At 35.5% G+C, this 23293-nt stretch overlaps 1 protein-coding gene across 1 annotated transcript in view; it reads left to right on the top strand.

Moving 5' to 3' along the window:
• KIZ (kizuna centrosomal protein) overlaps positions 1-23293 on the top strand; it is a 228942-nt gene that overhangs the window by 166527 nt on the left and 39122 nt on the right. Inside the window, 3 exon segments of the mRNA XM_036751962.1 lie at positions 3816-3963; positions 21888-22053; positions 22956-23021. Of these exon segments, the coding sequence (XP_036607857.1) occupies positions 3816-3963; positions 21888-22053; positions 22956-23021 (380 nt within the window).

A 23293-nucleotide genomic window follows, 5' to 3' on the forward strand; every position in this document is an offset into this window, starting at 1 on the left:
GGGAGGGAGCGGGGGTAGGGGGAAAAGAAAATCTGGAACTCAAAGTTATGTGGAACTGAGTGTTGTAAACTAAAAATAAAAAATCTTAATTATAAATTTTTTTTACCATTTCTATATTTGTGGTTAAATAACTTAATATCTCTGTTCAAAAACTCCATTTAAATTATTAGCATACCCCCATCTCTTTATTCTCAACCTATCCAAATAATACCAAACTCCCAGGATTGCTTGCTCAGCAATTGACAAAACTTCCTTTCATCTTAAACCTCTTCCTTTTTCACTCCTTCCATCTTCTGTTCTTCAAAGAAAAATAACACCCCTCTTGACAACTCATTCCCCTGCCACCTTTTCCATTACTGACTGCTATTTCTCTAATACTCTCTAACTCATTGATCATGATTCAGGAGTTGGAATACTCCTTGTTTCCTAGTACCACTTTTATACCTTCTTGTAACCGCCTTAACTAACCTCTTTTGAAGTTCACACTACTCAAATTTGTCATCCTATCTAAATCTTGATAGCTATTATCTATAACCTCCCAGGACGTTTTCCTTCCTTTCTCATTGAGTTCATTGCATGACTCTCTTTCTTTCCTCCCCATCTCCTTTCTTATACTAGGATATGTTCTCTGTTCATATTGATACTCCCTCAAATATCCTAAAGGCCCTCAATCAGTTTCTCTTCCACTTGACCACACATACACAAGAGATGGGCATACCCTGATCTTGCCTTCACCCAATAGTTTTTCCAGTTCCAAGTTTATGAACTCCTAAATTCTTGATCTAATCATCTTTTATTATTCCATCTTCCCTGTGACTCACCACCCCTTATCCTTTTCTTTCATCCTAATTACCATTCCCTCCATCCTCAGTTCTTTCTAGGCCATTACCTTTGCAATGACTATACTCTCTTCCCTATCTGTCTCAGTCTTTTGGTGAATCCACCTAACTGCACACCATCCTTTATCCTCAATCCCTTTGTCCCTTTCTCCTGTTGCCTATCACATCTTGCCGAGCTCTGTCCTGGAATATTCCCACCATCCACCTGCGTTATTCTCTTCAGGGTCATTGACCAGACTAACCACAAATTTATATTATCTAATTTCAATTGTCCCCTTCCTTGAACAAGGCAAATCTTCTCTTCCTCCTGAAGTGATTTGCTATGGAGGATGGGAAAGCAGAGACCTGAGTTAGGGATTCAAATCGCCTCAAGGAAGGGAGATATTTGTAAGAAGCTATTGTGATAGTCCAATTGAGAAATGATGAGGGCCTGAACTTGGGTGGTTGCTGTGCAAATAGAGAGAAGGAAATAATAGCAAAAGCTAATACTCATAGCTAACATTTATATAGTCTTTACTGTGTGTGAAGCATCTATGCTAAGTGCTTTACAGTTATTATCTCATATGATCCTCACAACAACCCTGGGAGGTGAGTGCTATATTATCCCCCATTTTATTGATGGGGCAACTGAAACAAAACAGGTTTAAGTGACTTACCTAGGTCACACTGATAGTAAGGTCTGAGGCCAGATTGAACTCAAATTTTCTTGACTCCAGGCCCAGCACTCTGTCCATTGGGCCACCTAGCTGCCAACGTGATAGGAGGGTAGTCATGGAGATAGAATTGCCAAGACTTAGTAACTGATTTGGTATGTGGGTTGAGGGAAGTAAGGAGTCAAAAGTGATTACCAAGATAATGAGAATCTGGTAACTGCAAAGGTGGAGGGCCTTGGACATTAAGTGAAAAAATTTGGAGGAGGAGTAGTGGTTTTGGAGGAAAACTTTACTGTATTAATATCTGTGATACAGAAAATAACCGTTTATTATAGGCTTTAGTCTAGTCAGCTTCAGGCTGTTTTCTCTTTTTATAAATACAACAAGCACTTGTAAACTGTAATGTCAAATTAAAACTTTGCTATATTAAAGTTTAAACATAATGTAAGAATTAAAGAATATTATAACACCACTCTTCTTCCTAGTCACTGAGTCAAAAACTGAAGGAAGTGATATACAGGCAGTTGGATCTCAGGAAAAGATTTGACAACCCTCCCTGAGCCCAGGCTTATCTTTTTATAGTTCAAAAAACTAGGTGTATGAAGCATCAGTGGGAGCTTGTTGAGGGTGAGGGGAGTTGGGCATGAGTTGAGGGATGGAGGACAATATGTGGCCTGCAGGTACAGTAGCTCCAGGAGCCCTTCTTCCAAGGGCATCTACATAGTCCAATGTTATGGGGTAGAGGAGGAAGGGAGTTATCTTTTATCAATGCTACTTGTGCAGATAACTGCTAAGGGGCCGGGAGCCCTGAGGAACAAGCACTGTTTTAGAAGCAGAAAGGAGGTTGGGAGTTGTACAACAGAAGGAAGGAGAATATTGAGCCGTAAGGGATGGTTGTTTTTGAGACAAGCTCAGTTTTGACTGTTTAGGTAAGGATGAGATGCTACTCATTTTCCCACTCTCCAGTTGTTTGATCATATGCCCCTAGGAATTAATCCCTTGTAATGGCCAGCAAAGTGGGACTTTTTTGTTGCCTTGTGTTTTGGAGTGCTTCTCAGCACTAAGGCAATCAAGTGCCTTTGATTGAGTCTTGCCCTTTATTGGTAGGAAGGCCCACACCCTTTTGCTATTTAGGTCACAAGGATGTTGAATACCCCAGAGGTGAAGCACTTGACCCTCAAGAAGTGTGTATATATATATATATATTATATATATATATAATATATATACATATATATATATACATATACATATATATATATAGCCTTAAGGAGGGCCCCTGGCTTTGAAAAAACCTAGATGTTGGTACTTCTCTCTCTTGGTAACTATGTATGTATAGCTTTGGTCAGACAGCTAGAGCCTGTCTTGTTGATTTGTGTTATTTGCTCTGTTTTATACTTCTCTGTAATTCTGTTGTATTTGTTCTGAAAGTCAGGGTGCCAACTTTTCCCCTGACCTAAGTGAAGGATATATGTATGTTTGATTAAAGTGAGATTGTAAACCCCGTAAAGTTGCTTTCCTTAGAAAAGCAGATCAAAGAACCTGTGCTAGTAGCCCTCCTGTGTGTGGTGTTGTTGGTCTTACACTCCACATCTTCTGTTCGAAACACTGTTGGTACGTCCATGGAGGAAATGAGGAAAGCTCCAGGGGATTCTAACCTCCACTTTGGAGACCATTGTTCCAACAGGAACAGCTTACCGTTGTGAAATGCTGTATGCAAGGATTCGGCAATGGAAAACTACTGAGAAGGACCAGAGCTATGAAACACTTTCCCAGGATGGGTTTGACACTGAGTTAAGAAGTCAAAATGAATTTTAAAAAATGTCTACTTAAGCATTGTGAGAGGATACTAGAGTCAGAGTAAGTAATGACCAATATGTACAGCTAAAGATGACATTGATAAATAGGACGTTACATCATTATCCTCTGGTGTTTCTATTATTTTGATCTTGGTGTGATTTTTAGCTTTTCCAAATATAGTGCTATAATACTAGTTAATACTTTTGTGTTTACACTCTTAAAATAAATATAATATTCTTAATTAAAGAGATTTGGTAAGAAAATAAACTAATCTCTTTCAGATTATATGCTGATGGAGGATTAAGCTATAAAGACAACCTTCCAAAGACACATATTTTGATTGCAACAAAGTAATCTAGTAATGCACATGTTCCCCTTATAAACCCAAGACTTAAGGTATATTTGATTATTACTACTTTAGAAGCTTGCACTTAGTTATGGGGCCCTTTAAAAATTTCAGGTCTCATTCTGTAAGTGATCGTTAATGTGACAATTGATAATTTTTCTCTATTCTATTTTACAGCTCTGAAGAAGTATCTAACTCTGGCCCATTAAGAGAGCAGTTATCAAAGCATGTTTCTGCCTTAAAAAAACATAATATCTCTCTCAAGAAGAAGTAGCCCAAGATGTTTGAAGTCTTGATAGCAGAAAACAGTAACCAAAGTTCCATGGTTAGTAATTTTTGTAATCATCTTACACTATGCCATTATTCATTTAGGGATAATATCTAATATCCTTAAGAACTACAGTGTAAAGGAAAACAACCAGAAATCTTCAAGAAAGGTTTTCAAAGCTTTTTAGATTACAGAAGCCTTTGTATTATATTTTATACCCTAGAAGTCCCAGTTCTTGACATAGTGTCAACACAAGTCTTTGTGGTAGATCCTATAGATTGTTTGCTACAGCCACCTTTTTACAGGGAGGTGACAATAGGTATTATCCTTGTGAAACTCTTGGAATGTTATAGAATACAATTTGAAAACTGCTCTTCTCCTTTGTGCTATGTAGTGTTGGCTATTGGCTTGGAGAATACAACAGAACGCAAGATGACTACCAAAGATATTAAAGATTTATAAGACCCAAGTTTGGGATTTTTCTGTCTTTAGCATTGACCAAAAATTGGAGGCAGATAAGTAGCTCAGTGTATATAGTGGGTCTGGAGTCAGGAAAACCTGAGTTCAAATCCAGCCTCAGACACTTACTAGTTGTGTGACGCTGAGCAACTCACTTAACTTTTGTTTGCCTTAATCCCCTGGAGAAGCGGCAAACCATTCCATTCTCTTTGCCTAGAAAACCCCATGAACAGTATGGTCCACAGGTCACCAAAAGTTGGATGTGACTGAACAATAACAACAACAAAATGGAACGTCTATCCGTAGAAGTAGACCACATGTTTAGAACGTTCCTTCTATTGACAGATTTTGACTTTAGGCTTTGATTGACTTTAAAATTAATTTGTTTTGAAATTTACAAAATCATTTTCCCAGCTGATTTTTACACATGATTTTACTCATATCCAGAACTAGTTATTAATATTAACAAATAAATCAGAAATTAAACATGAAAATGAGTAATGTCTCCTTCAGTCTCATTATCTTAGGAGACTATTCACGTTTTCAATAAAATAGCCATTGGTCAGAATGTTCCTCTTTTGGAATTAGCTTTCAAATACTGTGGTCCATTTCTGACTATTCTCATTAAGGACTTTCTGTTGAGGGTAGATTTGATTGTTGAAAAAGCCAAGTGTGGTAAACAGTATTGGACAATGCCATTTGCATTGTAAATTAGTAGTACCTAAATTTTGATTACCTTACCCAGATCATAAACTGATTTTTTTGAATACAGTTCTAAGACAAGAGTTCCACAGATGTTTCGAATGATAATTGTATCATCAAAATGACAGTATAGTTTTCCAAATGACTATTGTGAAGGATAGCAACTCGATTTAACTGTAAATTCTAGTGTGTTTACTTTTAAAAATACAGTATCATTACTTTGTTCTCCACTAAAACCCTCATCATGATGTGGAGGTGACACTGTTTTCTATGAAGTATATCCTACTTGAATGGTTTAGCTTCAGGTAAGTTCTAGGGCACCCAGTGACAAACTACATTTTAGTGCGTTTGTAAAGGTTCATCACCAGAGGACTGACCACCAGATGATGAATTTTTTCTGCTTTAACAATTCATCAGACCTGCTCAGTCTTTCATAAATAGTTTAATTTGCTTTAGGAGAAGCAGTTCCCACTCAGATCATATCATGAATTCTTAAGGTATTGAAGCAAGTAGCCTTACGTTGAAGTCTTAGCACATGCAGGTACTTTGTTGTGCATCAGATTAGACTACTAAAGTCTAATAGAAATAAAAATGTATTGGAAGGAGGAAACCAGATAGAAACCCTCTCTAGCCAACTACATCTCTAAAGGGGTGCTTTGCCTGAACTTTCCTCCCTGAGGTAGCTATTCCACCATGCTCCAGGCACCTCTCTCTAGTTACCTGCAGCTCCACTAGATTTGCCTTGCCCCCACCCAAGGCTAACTCCCTTTAGACAATGATAACCTACCTCAACAATTAATATTCTTACTCCTACCCCTTCATTCTCCTCCCTATCCTGGTGATTCTGAACTCCAGTTGCCATTGTTTCAAACCTGTTTCTCCATCCCCTGTTCTACCTCTCCATTCAACTGGTAATGAGTTAACTAGAGGAATGGTCCATAAATAAAGTTCACCATAAAGAGATGCAGTAAGTAAAGCCAAACAGCCCACAAAGCTGAATCCCAGACCACATCCGTGAAATATTTTGTACTATCTAATAAGCCTACCTCTGAAATTTATTGAGGTGGCTTCCTACCTCATTACAGATCCTCAATATTATTTTATGTGATGCATTCCTATGGATACTGATAACCTACCTAAACTCATTACTCATGATTTGATATTCATATTCATGACCTTGGAAATTCCTTTATCTTTCATAATCTTTTGTCATTCCTCCTCTCCCTTTGGAGTTTGCAACTCCAACCCCTCTTTTTCATCCTTAATTGCGACTACCATATCTGAGTCCTGTCCCAGGTTATCACACCTGCACAGGCTAAATTCTCTCTCTTCCCTATCTTGACCCAATGTTAAACCAATTCAAACCACTGTCTCTTCTGTCAACTCTCTGCCCCTTTATCCTACAAAAGATCTTCTTTCTTTCAAACCTCAAACTTGGATTATTTCTGTAACATACGATCTTCACTCCTGCTAGTGTGCTGCTGAATGAAGCTGAAGAAAATCATGAAACCATGATGACTGAGTCCACTACAAGTTTATGTTACATAACCCTCACTGTGGCAAGGCAATCCTTTCATGTCTCAACTAATCCATCCACCATCCCACTCAGCACAATGACTTTTTCAAAACTTTTCATTTCCTCCTTAAACTTCCCATAACTCCCGCTCCCCTAAGCCTTTCATCTTAAATCTTGCTTTGTATTTCACTGAAAAATTGAAGCCATTCACTGAGTGCCTTCTCTTAATCCATCTACCTTGTTTTACGTCACTAAGATGCTTCCCATGACTATCATGGCCTGCATTCTTTTCTTACATGAAGAGGGTGGCCTTTTCTTTGCTGAGATGAATCTCTCTACGTGCACATGTGATCCTATTTCATACCATCTTCTCTAGCATATTGCTCCCTCCGCCATCCCTACTCCATCACTAATGTCTTCCCTGTCAATTGTCTACTTCCCTACTACTTACAAACATGCCATGTCTCCTCCATACTCAAAAAAACCTCCAGTTTTCTTACCACCTTCCCTCTCCTCCCCTCTACTTCATCCTCTATAAACCATGTGACACTGGCCCTTTTACTGTTCCTGTCACTCAATCATTGCATCTCAGACTCCATATATTTTTACCACTAGCCTCCATGGCTGGAACTCTCTTCCTCCTTATCCTCCACTGCCTGCTTTCTCTGGCTTCCTTCAGGTATCTGCTAAATCACACCTTTTTTGGCTCTGATCTAGCACAGTGAATAGAATTCTGCACCTGCGAATCAGGAAGACATGAGTTCAAATCCAGCCTAAAGTACTTACTAGCTATGTGACCCCAGACAAGTAACTAAACCTCTTTTTGCCTCCATTTTCTCTTCTGAAAATGGGAAACGTACTTTGAAGAGTTATTATGGACATCAAATGAGATATTTGCAAAGTGCTTTGCAAACCTTAAAATTCTATGTAAATGCTAGGTATTATTATTACCTTCTTCAAGAAGCCTTTTCCACATATTTTACAAAAGAAATAAAAAATCCAATCTGTTGGGAAGATTTGATAAATGTCATTTGTCTTTATCAAGATAAAAATTTAGCTACAGTTTTTTAGTATTATTGCTTAGTACCAACATATTAAACCGTATAACAGTTATAGTCCCAAAAAAAGTCTTTTCCAGTCCTTCTGAATCTTAGTCCCTTCTCTCTGAGATTATCCCCAATTTATCCTGTATGTATTTTGTTTTACCTAGTTATTTTCCTATTGTCTCCCCCATTAACATTGAGTTCCTTGAGAAGAACTATATCTTTTGCTTGAAATTCTCTTCCTCACCCCTATGTTGGAAGCCTCTAGTCCTTTTAAGGCTTAGATCAAGTGCTACTTACCAAACAAAGTCTTCTTGGTTCTCTCAGTTCTTAGTGCTCCACCTCATCTATTCCTTTTCTAGTAATTACCTTGTATTTAAAAATATATATTATATATGTAATACATATGTATATATTGTTATTTATTTATCTCTGAACATATTGTTTCCTTCTAGTATAGGGTAAGCACCTTGGTGTCAGGAACTATTCAATTTTGCCTTTGTATTCCTAGTACCTTGCATAATTCCTGGCACATGGTAGGTGCTTAATGAATGCTTATTAAATTGAAGACAGCCTGTTAGTAGATATATCAAATTTTAAGTCTGGCACATTTATGTATTATTAAATGAAATTTTGTTGGTGTATGTTTTATCTTTTATTTAAAAAGGACACTTTGGAAATACCAGGTCTCAATTTACAGACAGTTGGGGGAATGATAACTATTTGGTCCCTGAAGATATATGTTAGTTTTTTTTTTAGTATTTTCAGTCATGTTTCGCTTTTATACCCTTCTTGATACATATATCATTAATATTCAGTAGAGAAACAAGGAAAAATTAATCAGAATCTCTTTGAAGCTCAATGTAACCTCTTATTCTCTGTAGATTAATAGCTTGTCATAGTGATCATTTTATCTTTTCCCTAAAAATATTGTAATACCTGCTAAACCAAATTATGACAATTTTTAAGTTCAGTCTATGTATTTGAATTTTTGTTTATTACATATAAAGTAGCTCACTACATAAAAGGATGTCATTTCTAAATGATAGCGGATGCCTGTTTTCTTTCTTAAGCTTTTCCATTTGCTTTAAACTGTGGTAGAAAAAGAGATAATTATGTTTATCCAGGATATATTTCTTTGTTTCCTATGAATTATTGGCTTATAGCATGTCTCATGTGAATAAATATGCTACTTAATAGCATGTCATGCTATATTCTAGTATTCTTGTGTATTAGGTGAAGTTAATAATTTTTTTTAAATCTATAAACTATTAAGTAGTATGCTGTATGCTTCTATAATTTCAAAAAGTAATTTAGAACTCCTATAAATTAAAAAGTTTTTATTTAAGATGGTTGCTTTCTTTATAGTCCTTAACATACAGAGGGTAAGATAATAGTTTTATTTCCTTGTAATTATATAGGGAGTTCTTAATAACAATGTTTTTTAAAAATTATCACTAATCAGCAATCATTAAGCATTTACTAAATACCTGCTATGTTCCAGGCACTGTATGAGGCACTGGAGATAATAAGAAAGGACAAAAGATAATCCCTGTTCTCAAGGAGCTCACACTCAATGAGTATCTAAGACAATATGAAAATGTCTCTGTACAAAAAAGATATAAGATAAATTGGAGATAATCAACAGAAGGCAGTAATTTAGGTTTTTTACCCTAACAAAGAGATTAATTCAATACCTACTAACTAATACCAGTAAGTAGCTTGATTTTCAGAATTATTTGTAAGTTTCATTTGACTGGAGTAATAAATCAGAGAATTTCTCTTGCCAGCAATACAAATTCTAATTTGATTTTTTTAATCCTTTATTTGAACATTAACTTTAACCTATTTACTTAATTGTTTATTTAACTGCTATATTTCCATAATATTAGAACTCATTTGGCCATCCTGATTTGGGGATTCTAAAGGAACATTTGATTGTATTTTATGAAGTAGTAAAAACAAAGGTTCATCCAATTGCATTGGCTTTCATTTGATAGTAGTCTTTGCTATCACTGAGATTTTGTTTTAGTTTATTCCTGAAATTAAATCTCTTTGATGTGTAATGCCTTATTTTCAAGGCAGTATCAGAGGCACTGGGCTGTACTAAAAAGTCCATAAAGCAAGATAACATTCCTGCTACCCCACTACCACATATTTAAGTATTAAGGACACTAAATACATAACTGAAACTTTTTGGTTCAGTGCATTGAAAAAGTTTCCATCTGTTTTCATGTATTCCTAATACTCTTGGGGGTGTAAAAGTATTTCTCGAATTCTTTAGAATTAATATTTATTTTCCTTGATATGAAATTTCCTTAAAGCAACTCAATAATATTGTCTATAACATTATATTGGCTACATTTTCCTTCACAAAACTGCACATTTACTTTGTATATACAGTTTGTTTTTATTTACTGGAAAAATGTCCTAAGAATTAAAGCCACACTATGAAAAAAACCAGTAGGAGTAGGGGTAACTAAAATGGGGGAAAGAGGATGATTAGGGAAAGGATAAACCATTGCTTGGGATAGTTAAGATCATGTCAACAGATGCCAAGAGAAGACAAAACTCCTTAACTTTTATTTTGCTTCTCATTTTCTTGCCAAGAAGAATGATCTTTGAAGTGGAAAACATGGAATGATAATAGTTAATAGGAAGGTGATCCCCAGCTCATGAAGGGAAAATAGTAAGAGAACATTTAGCAGCCCTGATGAGTTTGAGTCACAACTTACTAGGGAACTGAAAGAATTGAGATAATGTGGTTGTTGAACCATTGTTAGTAATCTCTAAAAGACTGTGGGATACAGAAGTGATATAGGTGTGAAGAAAGGCATTTCCAGTTTTTTTTAAGAAGAGTGGAGTCCATAAACTGTAGTGACCCCAGACTTCTCCTAACAATGCTTTTGTGTAGTGGAGTCATAGAAATTACAATCCATACAGAATTAAAGATGAAATCTTTAGAGCTCATTTAGGGGCACATGGTGTAGGTGATAAACTACAATATTTAACAGAGAATTATGGCTGGGCATGATGACACATATCCATAATTCCTGATACTGGGGAGGCTGAGACTAGTGGATCACTTAGTCTAGTGGCAGGATGAAAAGTCCCTGGGAGCAAGGACCAACAGGCTGCCTAAGGAAAGGAGAACTGGCTCAGGTCAGAAATAGAGCAAGTCAAAGCTCTGTACTGATCAGTAATGAAGCAAATTGAGTGGATATTGCAGTTCCAGCCTGGGCAAGATCCTGTCTCAAAATCATCATCATCATCATCATCATCATCATCACAATCATACAACAGAAAACACCAAAAATTCAGTGCTGTGAATAAGCACTAGAGTAAGGATGTTATCAAGGAGATATATTATCAGAAGAAAGAGCATTAGCTATGAGGGAAAAGCAAGAACGAATCAGTAAATGAGCCCATAGGTTTCCACTGATACCCTCTTCCATATCAAGGAAAAATGAAAGAAGGCCTTGAACATATTATGACCTTCTTGTGGGAGGAATGGACGCATGGAATGGGAAGGAATAGATATTTTGCTGTCTGTACCACTGGAAGAAATGTCCACATCAATGAGATCATAGTTTCAGTTTTGAGCACGTGGTCTACTTGGTAGGTGATCTCTAATACAGTCCCTAAGATCTATGCTTGGTCCTTTGCTATCTAATATTTTTATTAATGATTGGAGAAAGCATAGATGGCATGCTTCCTAAGTCTGCAAATGGTATAAAGCTAGGAGAGATAGCTAACACTTTGGGTGATAGACTCAGGATCCAAAAAGGACTGAAGTGGATTGTTAAAAGAAAACATAATATCTATACAAGCAAAACATTCACCCTGAAGACAGAATGCATAGAGAATCCTTAAGGGTCATAGGTCTCCCAAAAATACACAAGTCAAAAAACCTAAATACTTTAATACAGGAAATAATTCAAGAAAATGGCCCAGAACTTCTGAATGGAGAAAGAAAACACCAGTCAAAAGAATCTACAACTCAAAAAAACCTTATGTTGCAAATTCCAAGGACACATAGTGGTTAAATTTAACTTTCCAATGACAAAGAACAAATTCTGAAAGTGAACAGGAGAAAAACTTTTCAAATATAAAGGAAATTCAAATAACATAAACTATTCTGCACCCACAGAAATCAAAGAAGGGAAATGAATTAATGTGTTCTGAAGAGCAAAGAAGTTCAAGATACAAACCAAGGTGACAAAACTGGCCAACCTGAGAATAGTCATCAGTGAACAAATATGATAAAAAGAAGTTTCAATAAAAGAAATACATTTGAAGCATTCTAATTTATAAAAATACAAACATAAAAAATAAAAATAAAAAAATACAAACATGAGCAGATTATTTGCTGTGCAGGTATCCCAGACAACCAAAACACAAGAACTAAGTAGGCTACTAAGGAAAGGATAAGGAACAAGATAAATTATACACAGAAAATGTTTTAAAAGCCTAGAAAGAGACCTATGAGGCTAAAAGAAACAACAACAAAATACAACATAGAGACCATGAAGCAATTTCTCTCTTAAAATACACAAGGAGAAAAAGGAGATAGTGGAAGTCATATACTGAAAAGGTAGTAGAACAGGACCTGAAACACCAGGAACTAAACCTCACACCGTTACCACCTACCAGTGAATCAATGGTTGGGTTTTGCTGTTGTTTGTTTTTGGTATGGAACTAAAATTGCAGGGTGAGAGGATATGTAAAAGGGGAAAGATAGGAATAATACAAGGAGAATGTATGATGTACTCAATCATGTCACTGGTAAACAATTAAGGGGGAAAGAATTCTTAGGGGAAGAAGGGGCTGTGGGAAAATGGGTGAAGGTAGCAAGGAAATAATGAAACAGGAAAGAAAAGGAGAACTCTCAATTCAAACAATAGCGGGGGGGAAGGGGGGTTCCGCTGAAGAAGACTCCCATGGAGAGAGAAAGACATTCTACAGTGACAGTGGGGGCCTAATAGCTAGCATTATTCAGAGAGACCACTACCTCTGAGAGACGTGTTGTGGCCTCCTAGATAGCATGTCACCTTCAGAAATTGGAATCAGAGTTCCTGGGAAGCAGCTAGCATCTGGAAGAGTAGGAGGGCATGGACTCAAAGAGAACATTTTCATGCAAATAGGAAAAAAAATCATGAGGTGGACAGGAATAAAATGGTGCTCATCATCAGGGATGCAAAGTCGTCAGCCTCACTCAGAGAAATGGCTATCAAACAGAAAATAGGGGACTTGAGGTGAGGGGAAGAGAACACCTGGGGAGTTTCCTTTAAAGTAGATTAAGCAAAAAGTAACTAGAGAGACAAAATATTGTTTTTAAAGAGGAACCAAAAAATCTCTAATTCAGAAAAAAATAATTAGAGTCAAATGCAGAAAATAGAACCTTAAAACTTTAAATGTAAATGGATTGAGCAATACAATCAAGGAAAAAGACTGACAGATTGGATAAGATAACAAAACTCCCACAATGTGCTGCTTATAAGAAATACATCTACAAAGTAAAACATTCACCAGATGAAAATGAGAGACTAGAAAAGATTTTCCATGTATCAGGTACACTCTTCAAAACATAGTTGCAATCATGCTCCAGCCAAAAACAAAAATTCTTAGCATAAACAAGAAAAGTCATTTATGCTGAAAGGATCTATGGACAACAAACCAATATCAGTATTAAATTTATGTGCTCCAAATGCCTTAACCGTTTACAGTCATAACCAAAAGAATTTATTGAATTATAAGAAGATATGACAGTAATAAAGTAATAACAGGAGAATTCAATATCTCGATTTTTGACAAACCTAAAAATTTATAAAGAATTCAACCAATTTCTGGGGGAAATTAGGTTTTAAAAGACTTATGGATCTTCTAAATGGGACTTCAAAAGAATATATATTCCTTAGCCCACATAGAATTTTGACAAAAATTGACCACGTGTTAGGGCATAGAGATATCTGAAATTTGAAAAAAAGTTAGAAATACTAAAGTGAAAGTCAGAAATCCTGAATACATTCTTATAGACCATAGTACAGTTAATGCAGTAGACCAGTTGAAGAAGCACAAACAAAAGACATAACCCAAATGGAGGACAATAATAAAATCCTAAATAATAAGGGGGTCAATAACAAATCATAGAAAAATGAATAATTATGTGAAAGAAAATTATAGTGATTAACACAATATACCAAAATTTCTAGGATGCAGCCAAAGCAATTGTTATGGAAAAACTGCATATCTAAACAATACATGAAGAAATAAAAAACACAAAATTAATGAATGAATAGACACCATTAAAAGGTTAGAAGGTGAAGAAAATTTACAAACCCAACATAAGCTCAAAAAAGGAGACACTAAAAATTAGTAGAGAAGTAGATAAATTGTAAACCAAACAGAATATAGCAATGATAACCAAAATTAAAACCTAATTTTTTGAAAAAAACTAGCAAAATGATAAACCTTTAGATAACCTGACTGAAAATCAAGTAAACTAGAAGAAATCACAACAAAATCAGATTTAAAAATTATCAGGAATTTCCTATGCACAATATATGCTAACAAATACAGAATACAAGAAAAATGGGGAGGAATACCTTAAAATTATGGAATATCTAACTAAGAGATGGGCCAAATGGAGAGCTTGAATAGTCTAATTTCAAAAAAGTAGATAGAAGTAGCTGTATAAGAAACTACCAAGGAAAATCTCATGTTCCTAATGAATTCATAAGAGATTTATGTGAAACTTTAAAGAATAATATAGTAACAGTACTACACAAAATATTCCCCCAAACGTTAGGAAGGACCCTATCAAACTCATTTTATGAAAACAACACAAGTCTTAAATCCTAAACTATGGAAGGATAAAGCAAAGAAGGAGAACAATGGCCCATGATGAATATAAACTCAAAATTTTAAATAAAACCTGGTCAAGCAGACTATCACCATTCTTCCGAGAAATCATCATTATGATCAAGTTAGACGTATGCCGGGGATTCAAGAATGATTCAGCATTAGAAAGCAGTAACATAATTACATTAAAAAGATCCAAAACCACATGATTATTTCAGTAAATGAAGAAAACATCTTTGACAAAATACAACTTTTCTCTATGCTACAAAAAAAACATCCAAAGTATAGATATTAAGGGATATTTTTTAAACCATTATAAAAATATAAAATTAAAATCAAGCATTTCATTCAAGGGAGATACACTAGAAGCTTTTCCCATAAATAGAGGAGTAAAGCAAGGATGCTCATTCTATCTGTTTGATGTAGTTCTAGAAATGCTAGCAATAGCAATTAAGTGAAAAAATGGGTGATGAAAAGACAGAAACTGTACCTATTGACTAATTACACGATGATTTATTTAGAAAATCATAGATATTTGCAAATTGCTATTTAAGACAGTAGCTACACACAAATTGTAGGCTACCAAGAACTACCAGCATTTCTATGTAATAATACAAAACCAGGAGGCAATGAAAAAGAAACCCCATACCAAATAACTAGAAAATTCATAAAGTTTTTTGGAGATTAGTCTAGCAAAGCATACAAAATACTCGCATTCAATTACCAACTGCTCCTGAAAAAAAAAAGATAAAGGACAGATTAAATAGTGGAGGAATATTTAGTGCTTGTGTCTGAATTCATGCCCAATATAATAAGAATGACAATACTGCAAAGTAATTTGCAGTTTTAATAATATGCTAATAGAGCTATCAAAGGGATACTTTATAGAACTCAGTAAATAATAATAAAATTCATTTGGAGAACAAAAAGAGCTTAGACTGTCAAGAAGTAATGAAAAAGGTTAGAGATAAAAGAGGCATATTGTTTACAGACTTCAGATTAAGAAGTAGAAGTCATCAAAACTGTTTTGTATTTGGTATAAAGAAGTGGAGTAGATCAAAGGAATAGACTAGACAAAGGAGAATCAAAAACAATGCAACTCAATAATCCAGTGCTCAATAAACTGGAAACCATAAACTATCGGAAAGAACTCTTCGTTTCATGAAACTGGAAAGCAATCTAGAAGAAATTAGGTTTAGACTAACATCTGAAACAACATTCTACACAATAAATTAAAAATGTACTATAAAAAGAGGAGAGAAGCAGATGAGAACGATGAGTGGTGAACATAATCTTAAACAAGGAATAGAGGCAATTATAAGGATAAAATAGATGACTGATTACATGAACTGAAAAACTTCTACATAAACAAAATTAATGTACCATAGATAAGAGAAGTGCTCAAATGAGGGGAAAAAAAAACTTTGTGTCAAATTTATATGATATGTTTATAGATAACTTCCAGATATAAGACCAAGAAGCATTTTCCTAATAGATAAATGAGCAAAGAATATGAAAAAACAAATCCCAAATGAATTGAAAGCTGTTAACAGCCATAAGAAAAATATACCAGATGACTGAAAATGAGAGAAATAAAACACAAAACAACCCTGAGATTTCATCTCACTTCATGTAGATTGGCAAAGATGGCAAAAGATAGGAATAATCATTTGGGGCGGGGGAAGTTGAAGGGAAATTGGCATACTAAAACATTGTTAGTGGATCTGTGAATCAATACTACCATTTTGGAAATCCAAGGAGTCATTGTAAGAATGACATTCCTTATATACCACAATATTTAAAGCAGCAGCATTTTATGTGGTGGTAAGAATTACGAAAAAAAACCAAACAGTTTAAACCCTGAAAACAAAGTAGATGCTCCTCTATTGGGAAGTGGCTAAATAAATTGGTGTATTGACATAATCGGCTATACTGTAAGAAATCATGAACACAGAGAAACATGGGAAGCCAGATGGACTTGTGTAAGTAAGCAGAATAAAAAAAGCAATATACACATTGACTAAAACAATATAAATGGAAAGAATAACAACATAAAAAATCAAAATTGGATGTTGGAAAATTAGGCAAAGAAAAATCATGGCTCTAATGATATGAATTGACACCTCCCCTAGCCCGTTCTTTTGCTGAGATAGGAGATCCATGGGTGTGGAACACTGCATATATTTTCAGATTTGCCTAGTATATTAATCAGTTTTGCTGATTTTTATCTTTTTCTTTAAAAAAATTACAGTGTAGTATGGCTCTTGATGAGAGAGAGAGAGAGGAGGAGGAGGAAGAGAAAAAGAGAGGGAGGAGAGAGAGAGAGAGAGAGAGAGAGAGAGGAGAGAGAGGAGAGAGAGAGAGAGAGGAATACTGAGAGAAATTCTGGTTATATAAAAATAAAAGTATCAATAAATTCACCTCAAAAATTTACAAGTAGGTAGGGGGATGATAAAAACCTATGCTTTATGTTTTGGCTTTGAAAACCTTGCAACCCAAAGAACATGGTTTTCTAATTATCTTATTTAGATGTGGGAAATACGGATTTGGATTCATGCTTTTCTTTCAGGGTACCAAATTCTAAATCCAACTGAAACAAAATCAGAATTTTATTTGGAAAAGGGGCAAAAAACCCAACAAAACAAATGTTGCCATAGTTTGAGAAACTGGGAAGTAAACAATGCAGGACTACTGGAATCCAGAAAAGTTTACCCAATCTTTAAAAAGTAATTGATTAAAATTATTATGTTGAAATTCTTTGAAACAAATCTGAGAGTTAAGTTGAAAACCAATGTCTTTTTCCCCAAAAAAGTGCAGATCTTAGTGTTATAAAATACAGAAAACTCCAGGTGTCCTTGAAATTTTAGAAGTACTCACACCTATTTTGAGAAGAAATATAAATATTAAATTTAAAATTATAATTGTAGTCAATGCTAAGAAATAACAGGCCTTGGAAATGACCTGGTATACTCCCAGATTAAGTATTATAGGTAAAATTGTACACTTAAAGTTATTTTTGGTGCTTTGGTAAAGAAGATTGTCAGGAGTTGAAATGTGAAGAAAATACAGGATTTGAAGCTGTATGACCCATGTTCAAATCCTGACTGACATTTGTTATAAGTTTTGTGAACCTTGGGTAAGTTAACTAAGCCATGCTGGACTTGTTTCCTTATCTGTAAAATAAGGGGGTTAAAAGTATTACTTCTCAGGTCCCTTCTAGCTCTGACTCTATGATCCATTGATTTTGTGAACTCTCTAGAAAGTTACAGTGTTTTAGGAAAGTCTAGGGTTTTAGGCAGTTATTTTTGTTCATATAAGAAATTACAATGTGCTACAACATATTTACCAAAATTGAACAGAGCAAAGATTTAATTATCCATTCCCCGCTAAATGAATCCTACCTCACTGAATAGTATAATGAATTTTCACAGTGAAATATAATATTGTTCCAAACCCTTTTTTGTAATTATAACTGTTTACTTAATGATTATATTGTTCATTCTATTATTGTCATTCTACTACCCCATTACAAGCCATATCTCCTCCCCTCCTTGCAATAGCATGCTGGTTCTATCTGCGTCAAGTTTTTTCCTTACTTCAGTCTAACCTCCACTCAACTGCCAAACTGATCTTCCTGAAGGACAGGTCCAGCCATGTCTCTGTCTTTCTCTCTCTCTGTCTCTTGTCTCTCTCTCTCTCTCTCTCTCTCTCTCTCTCTCTCTCTCTCTCTCTCCCTCTCTCTCTCTCTCTCTCTCTCTCCTCTCTCTCTCTCTCTCTCACACACACACACACACACACACACACACTCACACCACACTTAATAAACTACCTGTCACTGATCTTGTCCTGCCAACCCTTAATCATGGATTACTCCCACCATCCATTTGCCTTCACTACTACTCATGTGTTGCTGAATGAAGGTGAAGAAAATAGTAAAACTATGAAGACTGGATTGACTACAGATTTATGTTACATAGTCTCAAATGGGCCCTCGTTGCAGCAGGGCGACCTGTTTATACTTCCCTAAGTGACTTATTATTCCACTCAGCACAGTGGTTTTTCCAACCTTTTCATCCCTCCTCAAATCTTTTATAACTCCTTTACCACCACCACCCACTCTCTCAGCTGAGAACCTTGCCTCATATTTCAATGAAAAAAATTTGAGGGCCATTTCCTAAGAGCTCCCTCTTATCTCCTCCTCATCTCACATCTCTCAGGTATGCCACTATCTCTTTGTTCACCTTGTCTCACAGGACAAGGTGGCCCTTTTCCTTGCCAAGGCAAAACTCTCTATGTATACAAATGATCCAATCCATCCCTTCTTTTCCAGCAGATTGCCCCTCTATCATCTCTATTCTCATTATTTTTAATCTCTCTCCCCAACTATTAACTGTTTCATTTTTCCCTACAAACATTCCCATGTTTCCCCCATCCTTTAAAAATGTCCATTTGATCCATCTATGTTAGCTATTTTCCTGTATCTCTCCTTATTTTTGTAATTAAACTCCTTGAGGAAGATTGTCTAGATCAAAATAGGTGTCTCTACTTCCTTTCCTCTCACACTTCTCTTACCTCTGCAGTATGGCTTCCCACCTCATCATTCAACCAAAGCTAATCACTCCAAAGTTACCAATAATCTTTCCCCCCCACACTAATAGTATTTTATTTTTTCTGATTACATGTAAAGATAGTTTTCAACATTCAGTTTTATAAGATTTCTAATTCCAGATTTTTTTCTCCCTCCTGTCCTCCTCCCCAAGACAGCAAGCAATCTGATATAGGCTGTGCATGTACAATATTATATATTTCCATGTTAGTCATGTTGTGAAAGAAGAATCTAGTAAAAGGGGAAAACCTCAAGAAAGAAAAAAAGAGAGATAAAATACTATGCTTCGATCTTCATTCAAACTCCTGAATGCAGATAACATTTTCCATCATGAGACTTTTGGAATTGTCTTAGATCAGGAGTGGGGGACCTGCGGCTTCGAGGCCACATGGGGCTCTCAGGTCCTCAAGTGAGAAGTTAGACCATCCAGAACAAACCTTTACCTATGATTAAGATCCATAATGCAATTAAAAGTAAATACGTAAACAATAAACTACAGCAATGCCTTTGAAATACAAGTATAAAAAGATATTGGTGATATTCTTAGCTAGCCAGAACTAGTATTGCTGCCCAAGGCAGTGTCTGGATTACTTGTTCTCATTATTCTAATAAGAGCCTTAACTTAATTAAGCTTCTCTAATTAATAATGTTATTATGTTTTTATTTAATCCAGTACCTGTTTTTCAGAGTCATCAACTTTGTAAAATAGGTCAGGTTGGAGCTTTTGTAGGTGTGCTGATACTTCCCCTTTCTTCTAAGGAAACCATGCAGTACTGTAGGAAGAATTATAAATGTAGACTGAGGGAGCTACAGGTCCACATCCTACTTCTGCTGTTTAATAACAATATTAGCTAACATTTATATAGGTTTGCTAAATGCCAGGCACTGTGCTAAGCACTTTAAAATTATTATCCCTTTTGCTCTCACAACAATCCTTGGAGGTTGGTGCTATTATTATCCCCATTTTACAGGTGAGGAAACTGAGGTGAACAGAGGTTTTAAGTGGCTTGCTCAAACAGGGTCACTCAGCTAGTAAGTGTGCAAGGCCACAGTTGAGCCTAGATAGTCTTGACTCCAGGCCCAGTGTTCTATCTTGTACCACAGCTGCTATACTTACTATCTGTGTGAGTTTTGACAAGTTATTTAACCTTCTGGGACTCAGGTTGCTCTTTTCTATAATGAGAAATTAGACGAAGACTTTGTAGATACCTTCTAGCTCAGCCTTTCCACTTGGGAAATTTAATGATTCTATGAAATCTTTCCCTTCATTTAGGGCCTCACTCAGCTGCCTCTCATTGATTCCCCTGATTGCTACCTAGCAGTGGTGTGGGAATAACTTCAGGAGCTTAAAAATTGCACTGAGACTTTTGGGACACCTTATATCTACAAAATAAATACAACGTAGTTTCAAGAGGGAAGAACTAACTCAGAGGGGCTCAGGAGTGGCTTCTTTAGGAGGTTTCCCTTCTGCTAAGCTTAAAAATTAGATAACTGTTTCAAGAAGTGTAGATGAAGAGGAGAGTGATCTAGGCATAGAGGAGAACCTGTGTAAAGGTACACAGGAAGAGATGGGACTGTCAGTAGGCCAGTTTGGCTAGAACTAGAGCACTTGTACTACCTATTTCACAGGTTTGTTATATCAAATGTGAGAATATATGTGAAAAGATTTTGCAAACTGTGAAGCACCAGATAAATACCAGTCGGACTGAATGAAATTGAAGGGGAGGAACAATCACTCAGTAGTGTTATCATGTATTAAATGGTAACCTACTGACTTATGAGTAAAACGTTTATGAACTGAGTATTTTCATTTTGTTGTGAAGACTTAACCAAAGGTCTAGGGGTGCTAATCAAGCATTACCATTGACTATGTGACTTTAAAGCTGAGTTTTCCATCTATAAAATGAGTTTAACTAAACTTGTTCCCTACCACCTCACTAGAACCAGAGATTACATATACAATTACATTTAGAGCTCTTCGAAAGAAAGATAATTTATAAATGCTCTCAAATAGCTCAAGTTAGTTTAGAGGAAAGTATACAAATGTTTACACCTTATATAGAGGTCATATTAGTACTTGGTGTAAATAGTCTTTTGCTCAGTGCATCCCCTCTACAGAGAAGCCTTTCTGCAAGGCAAGAGTCACATCTATAAAGTTCAAGGGGCAGTCTTTGAAGGGTGGGGGAGGAGAATCTGATCACTTTTCTCCCAGGTGCCTTTCTCAGCCTAATCAGTGCTGACTTGAGTGCTTTTAGTTAAGAAGGTATTTTCTTTTTACCATCTTGATCCCAAGAAAGGAGAAAGTATTTAACAGAAGTCTCCTACCCAAAGTGATATGAACTAACATATTCTCTCTGTGTCTCTTTTTCTCTCTCCTCTCCCTCTCCCTTCCTCCTCCTCCTTTCCCCCTGCCCCATACATATGTACATACTTAAATATTTTTGAGTTGGTAGGGTACCATGTTCACACACAAGGGAGAATAAACCAGTCCAGATTGAGAAATAATAAATACATTGATAGTCTACTCTCTGACTTAAATGGCATAATACAATGTGTTATAGAAAATACATTCTCAAAAAGAAAAAAAAGATTTTCATTGTTAATGTATATTGTTTTCAGGATTGAAGAAAAATGTGAAATAATAGAGTTTTAACTTGATGTGAAGATAATTTTTGTTAAATGTCAAGCCCAAAATTATTTTTAACTGATATATCACAGAGACCAAGGGGAATGTGGCAGCAGTTTATTTTTATTTCTTTGTGTAAATGTGTGTGTGTGTGTTTTAATACTGTAGGCTACCGCATTATTGAAAAAAGCCCTTGCAGAAGAGTGTGAAGATAGGTCGTCTATTCACAGTAATGAATCATCTTGCAGCTTGCCATCTATTCTGAATGACAATAGTGAAATAAAGGAAGCAAAACATGCTCAATGGCTTGACAGCGTTGGTACAAGGGAACAAGGTAACTATTGTTAAAGGGTCTGTCCGTAGCAAAAATGCACTCATGTAATACCCAGTTTCTCAAAGTATACTTATAAAATAAAACATTGAAGACTATAGAGTAGTAACATTCTAATTTTATTGAATACATATTTCAGTTTTGTCGTTCCCTTATGATAAATATGTCCCTTCTCGTTCTAATAAGAAATATTAGAGCTTGGTACATGTGTAGGGAAATAGCCACCTAATTCAGTGCTATATCTTTTTCCCCTCCAAAACCTAAATATTGGATCATAGTTTTGCTAAAATTGATTTGCTGGAGGAAATAGATTTTCAGTTTATAAAATCTTAGCAAACTTATCTTTTGTGGCCAGAATTATTACACAAAAGTGGAAATAATTCCATAAAATACCATGAAGTATTTTAAGTATCAATTAATTGAACTTGCTTCTTTTTACTATGCTAAAAAATTTTTTTCAGCTCTCTATAGGCACTATGTTATTACTTCAGAACATTTCTCATCAAAGAATAATGAGTCAGATTGTTTAGGTGTGGTACATTTTACCTACGGTAAATGGTCAAATTTTACTCTTTTAATTTTTAGTACTTTTAATCTAAGCCAATCATAATATTTACAAGATATTTGGTAGATGGACACTTTTGCTGTTGAAAGAGAGATATAGGTTATTTTATGTTTTAAATTCTGTTAGAACTTAGGATATTTCCATGGAAGCTTCACAGCAGAGTAGAAATATTTGACTATAAAGTTCACAGTAGGTTTCCTGTTTAAGAACAGTAATGGATAGTTTAGATCAATAAACAAGAGGTAATGAAAGTGAGAAATTAAAGGGAATGGGTCTTAAAAGAAAACAAAACCAGTCTGATCAGTGTGACTTTGAAACATGTTGTCTGTTCCCTTTTCAGAAGTCACTAGTGCATGTGAAGATGAGAGCAAGGAAGAAAGCTTGGTAGAAAAGATTCCTATTACAGGTAAAAGTAATGGTTGCCTAATAGTCTCAAATACAGTATCTAACCTTATTATGTAATCAAAATATTCTCTTTCAGTGGCTTGTGCATCCCACTAATAGTAAATTCAGCTACTACATACTGAGCAGAGAGATTAAACATAAGATCACAAAGTAAAAGCTCATGTTAACATAAACTAAGGTTGAAAATGATAGTGTCTATTTAATTCCTTATAATCATGTTACACATTTAAACCATGTGAATATCCTTTGTCATTTAGCCTTTCGGGTCCTAGT

Source organism: Trichosurus vulpecula, chromosome 3 (genome assembly GCF_011100635.1).
Source record: "Trichosurus vulpecula isolate mTriVul1 chromosome 3, mTriVul1.pri, whole genome shotgun sequence".
NCBI classification, from domain to species: Eukaryota; Metazoa; Chordata; class Mammalia; order Diprotodontia; family Phalangeridae; genus Trichosurus; species Trichosurus vulpecula.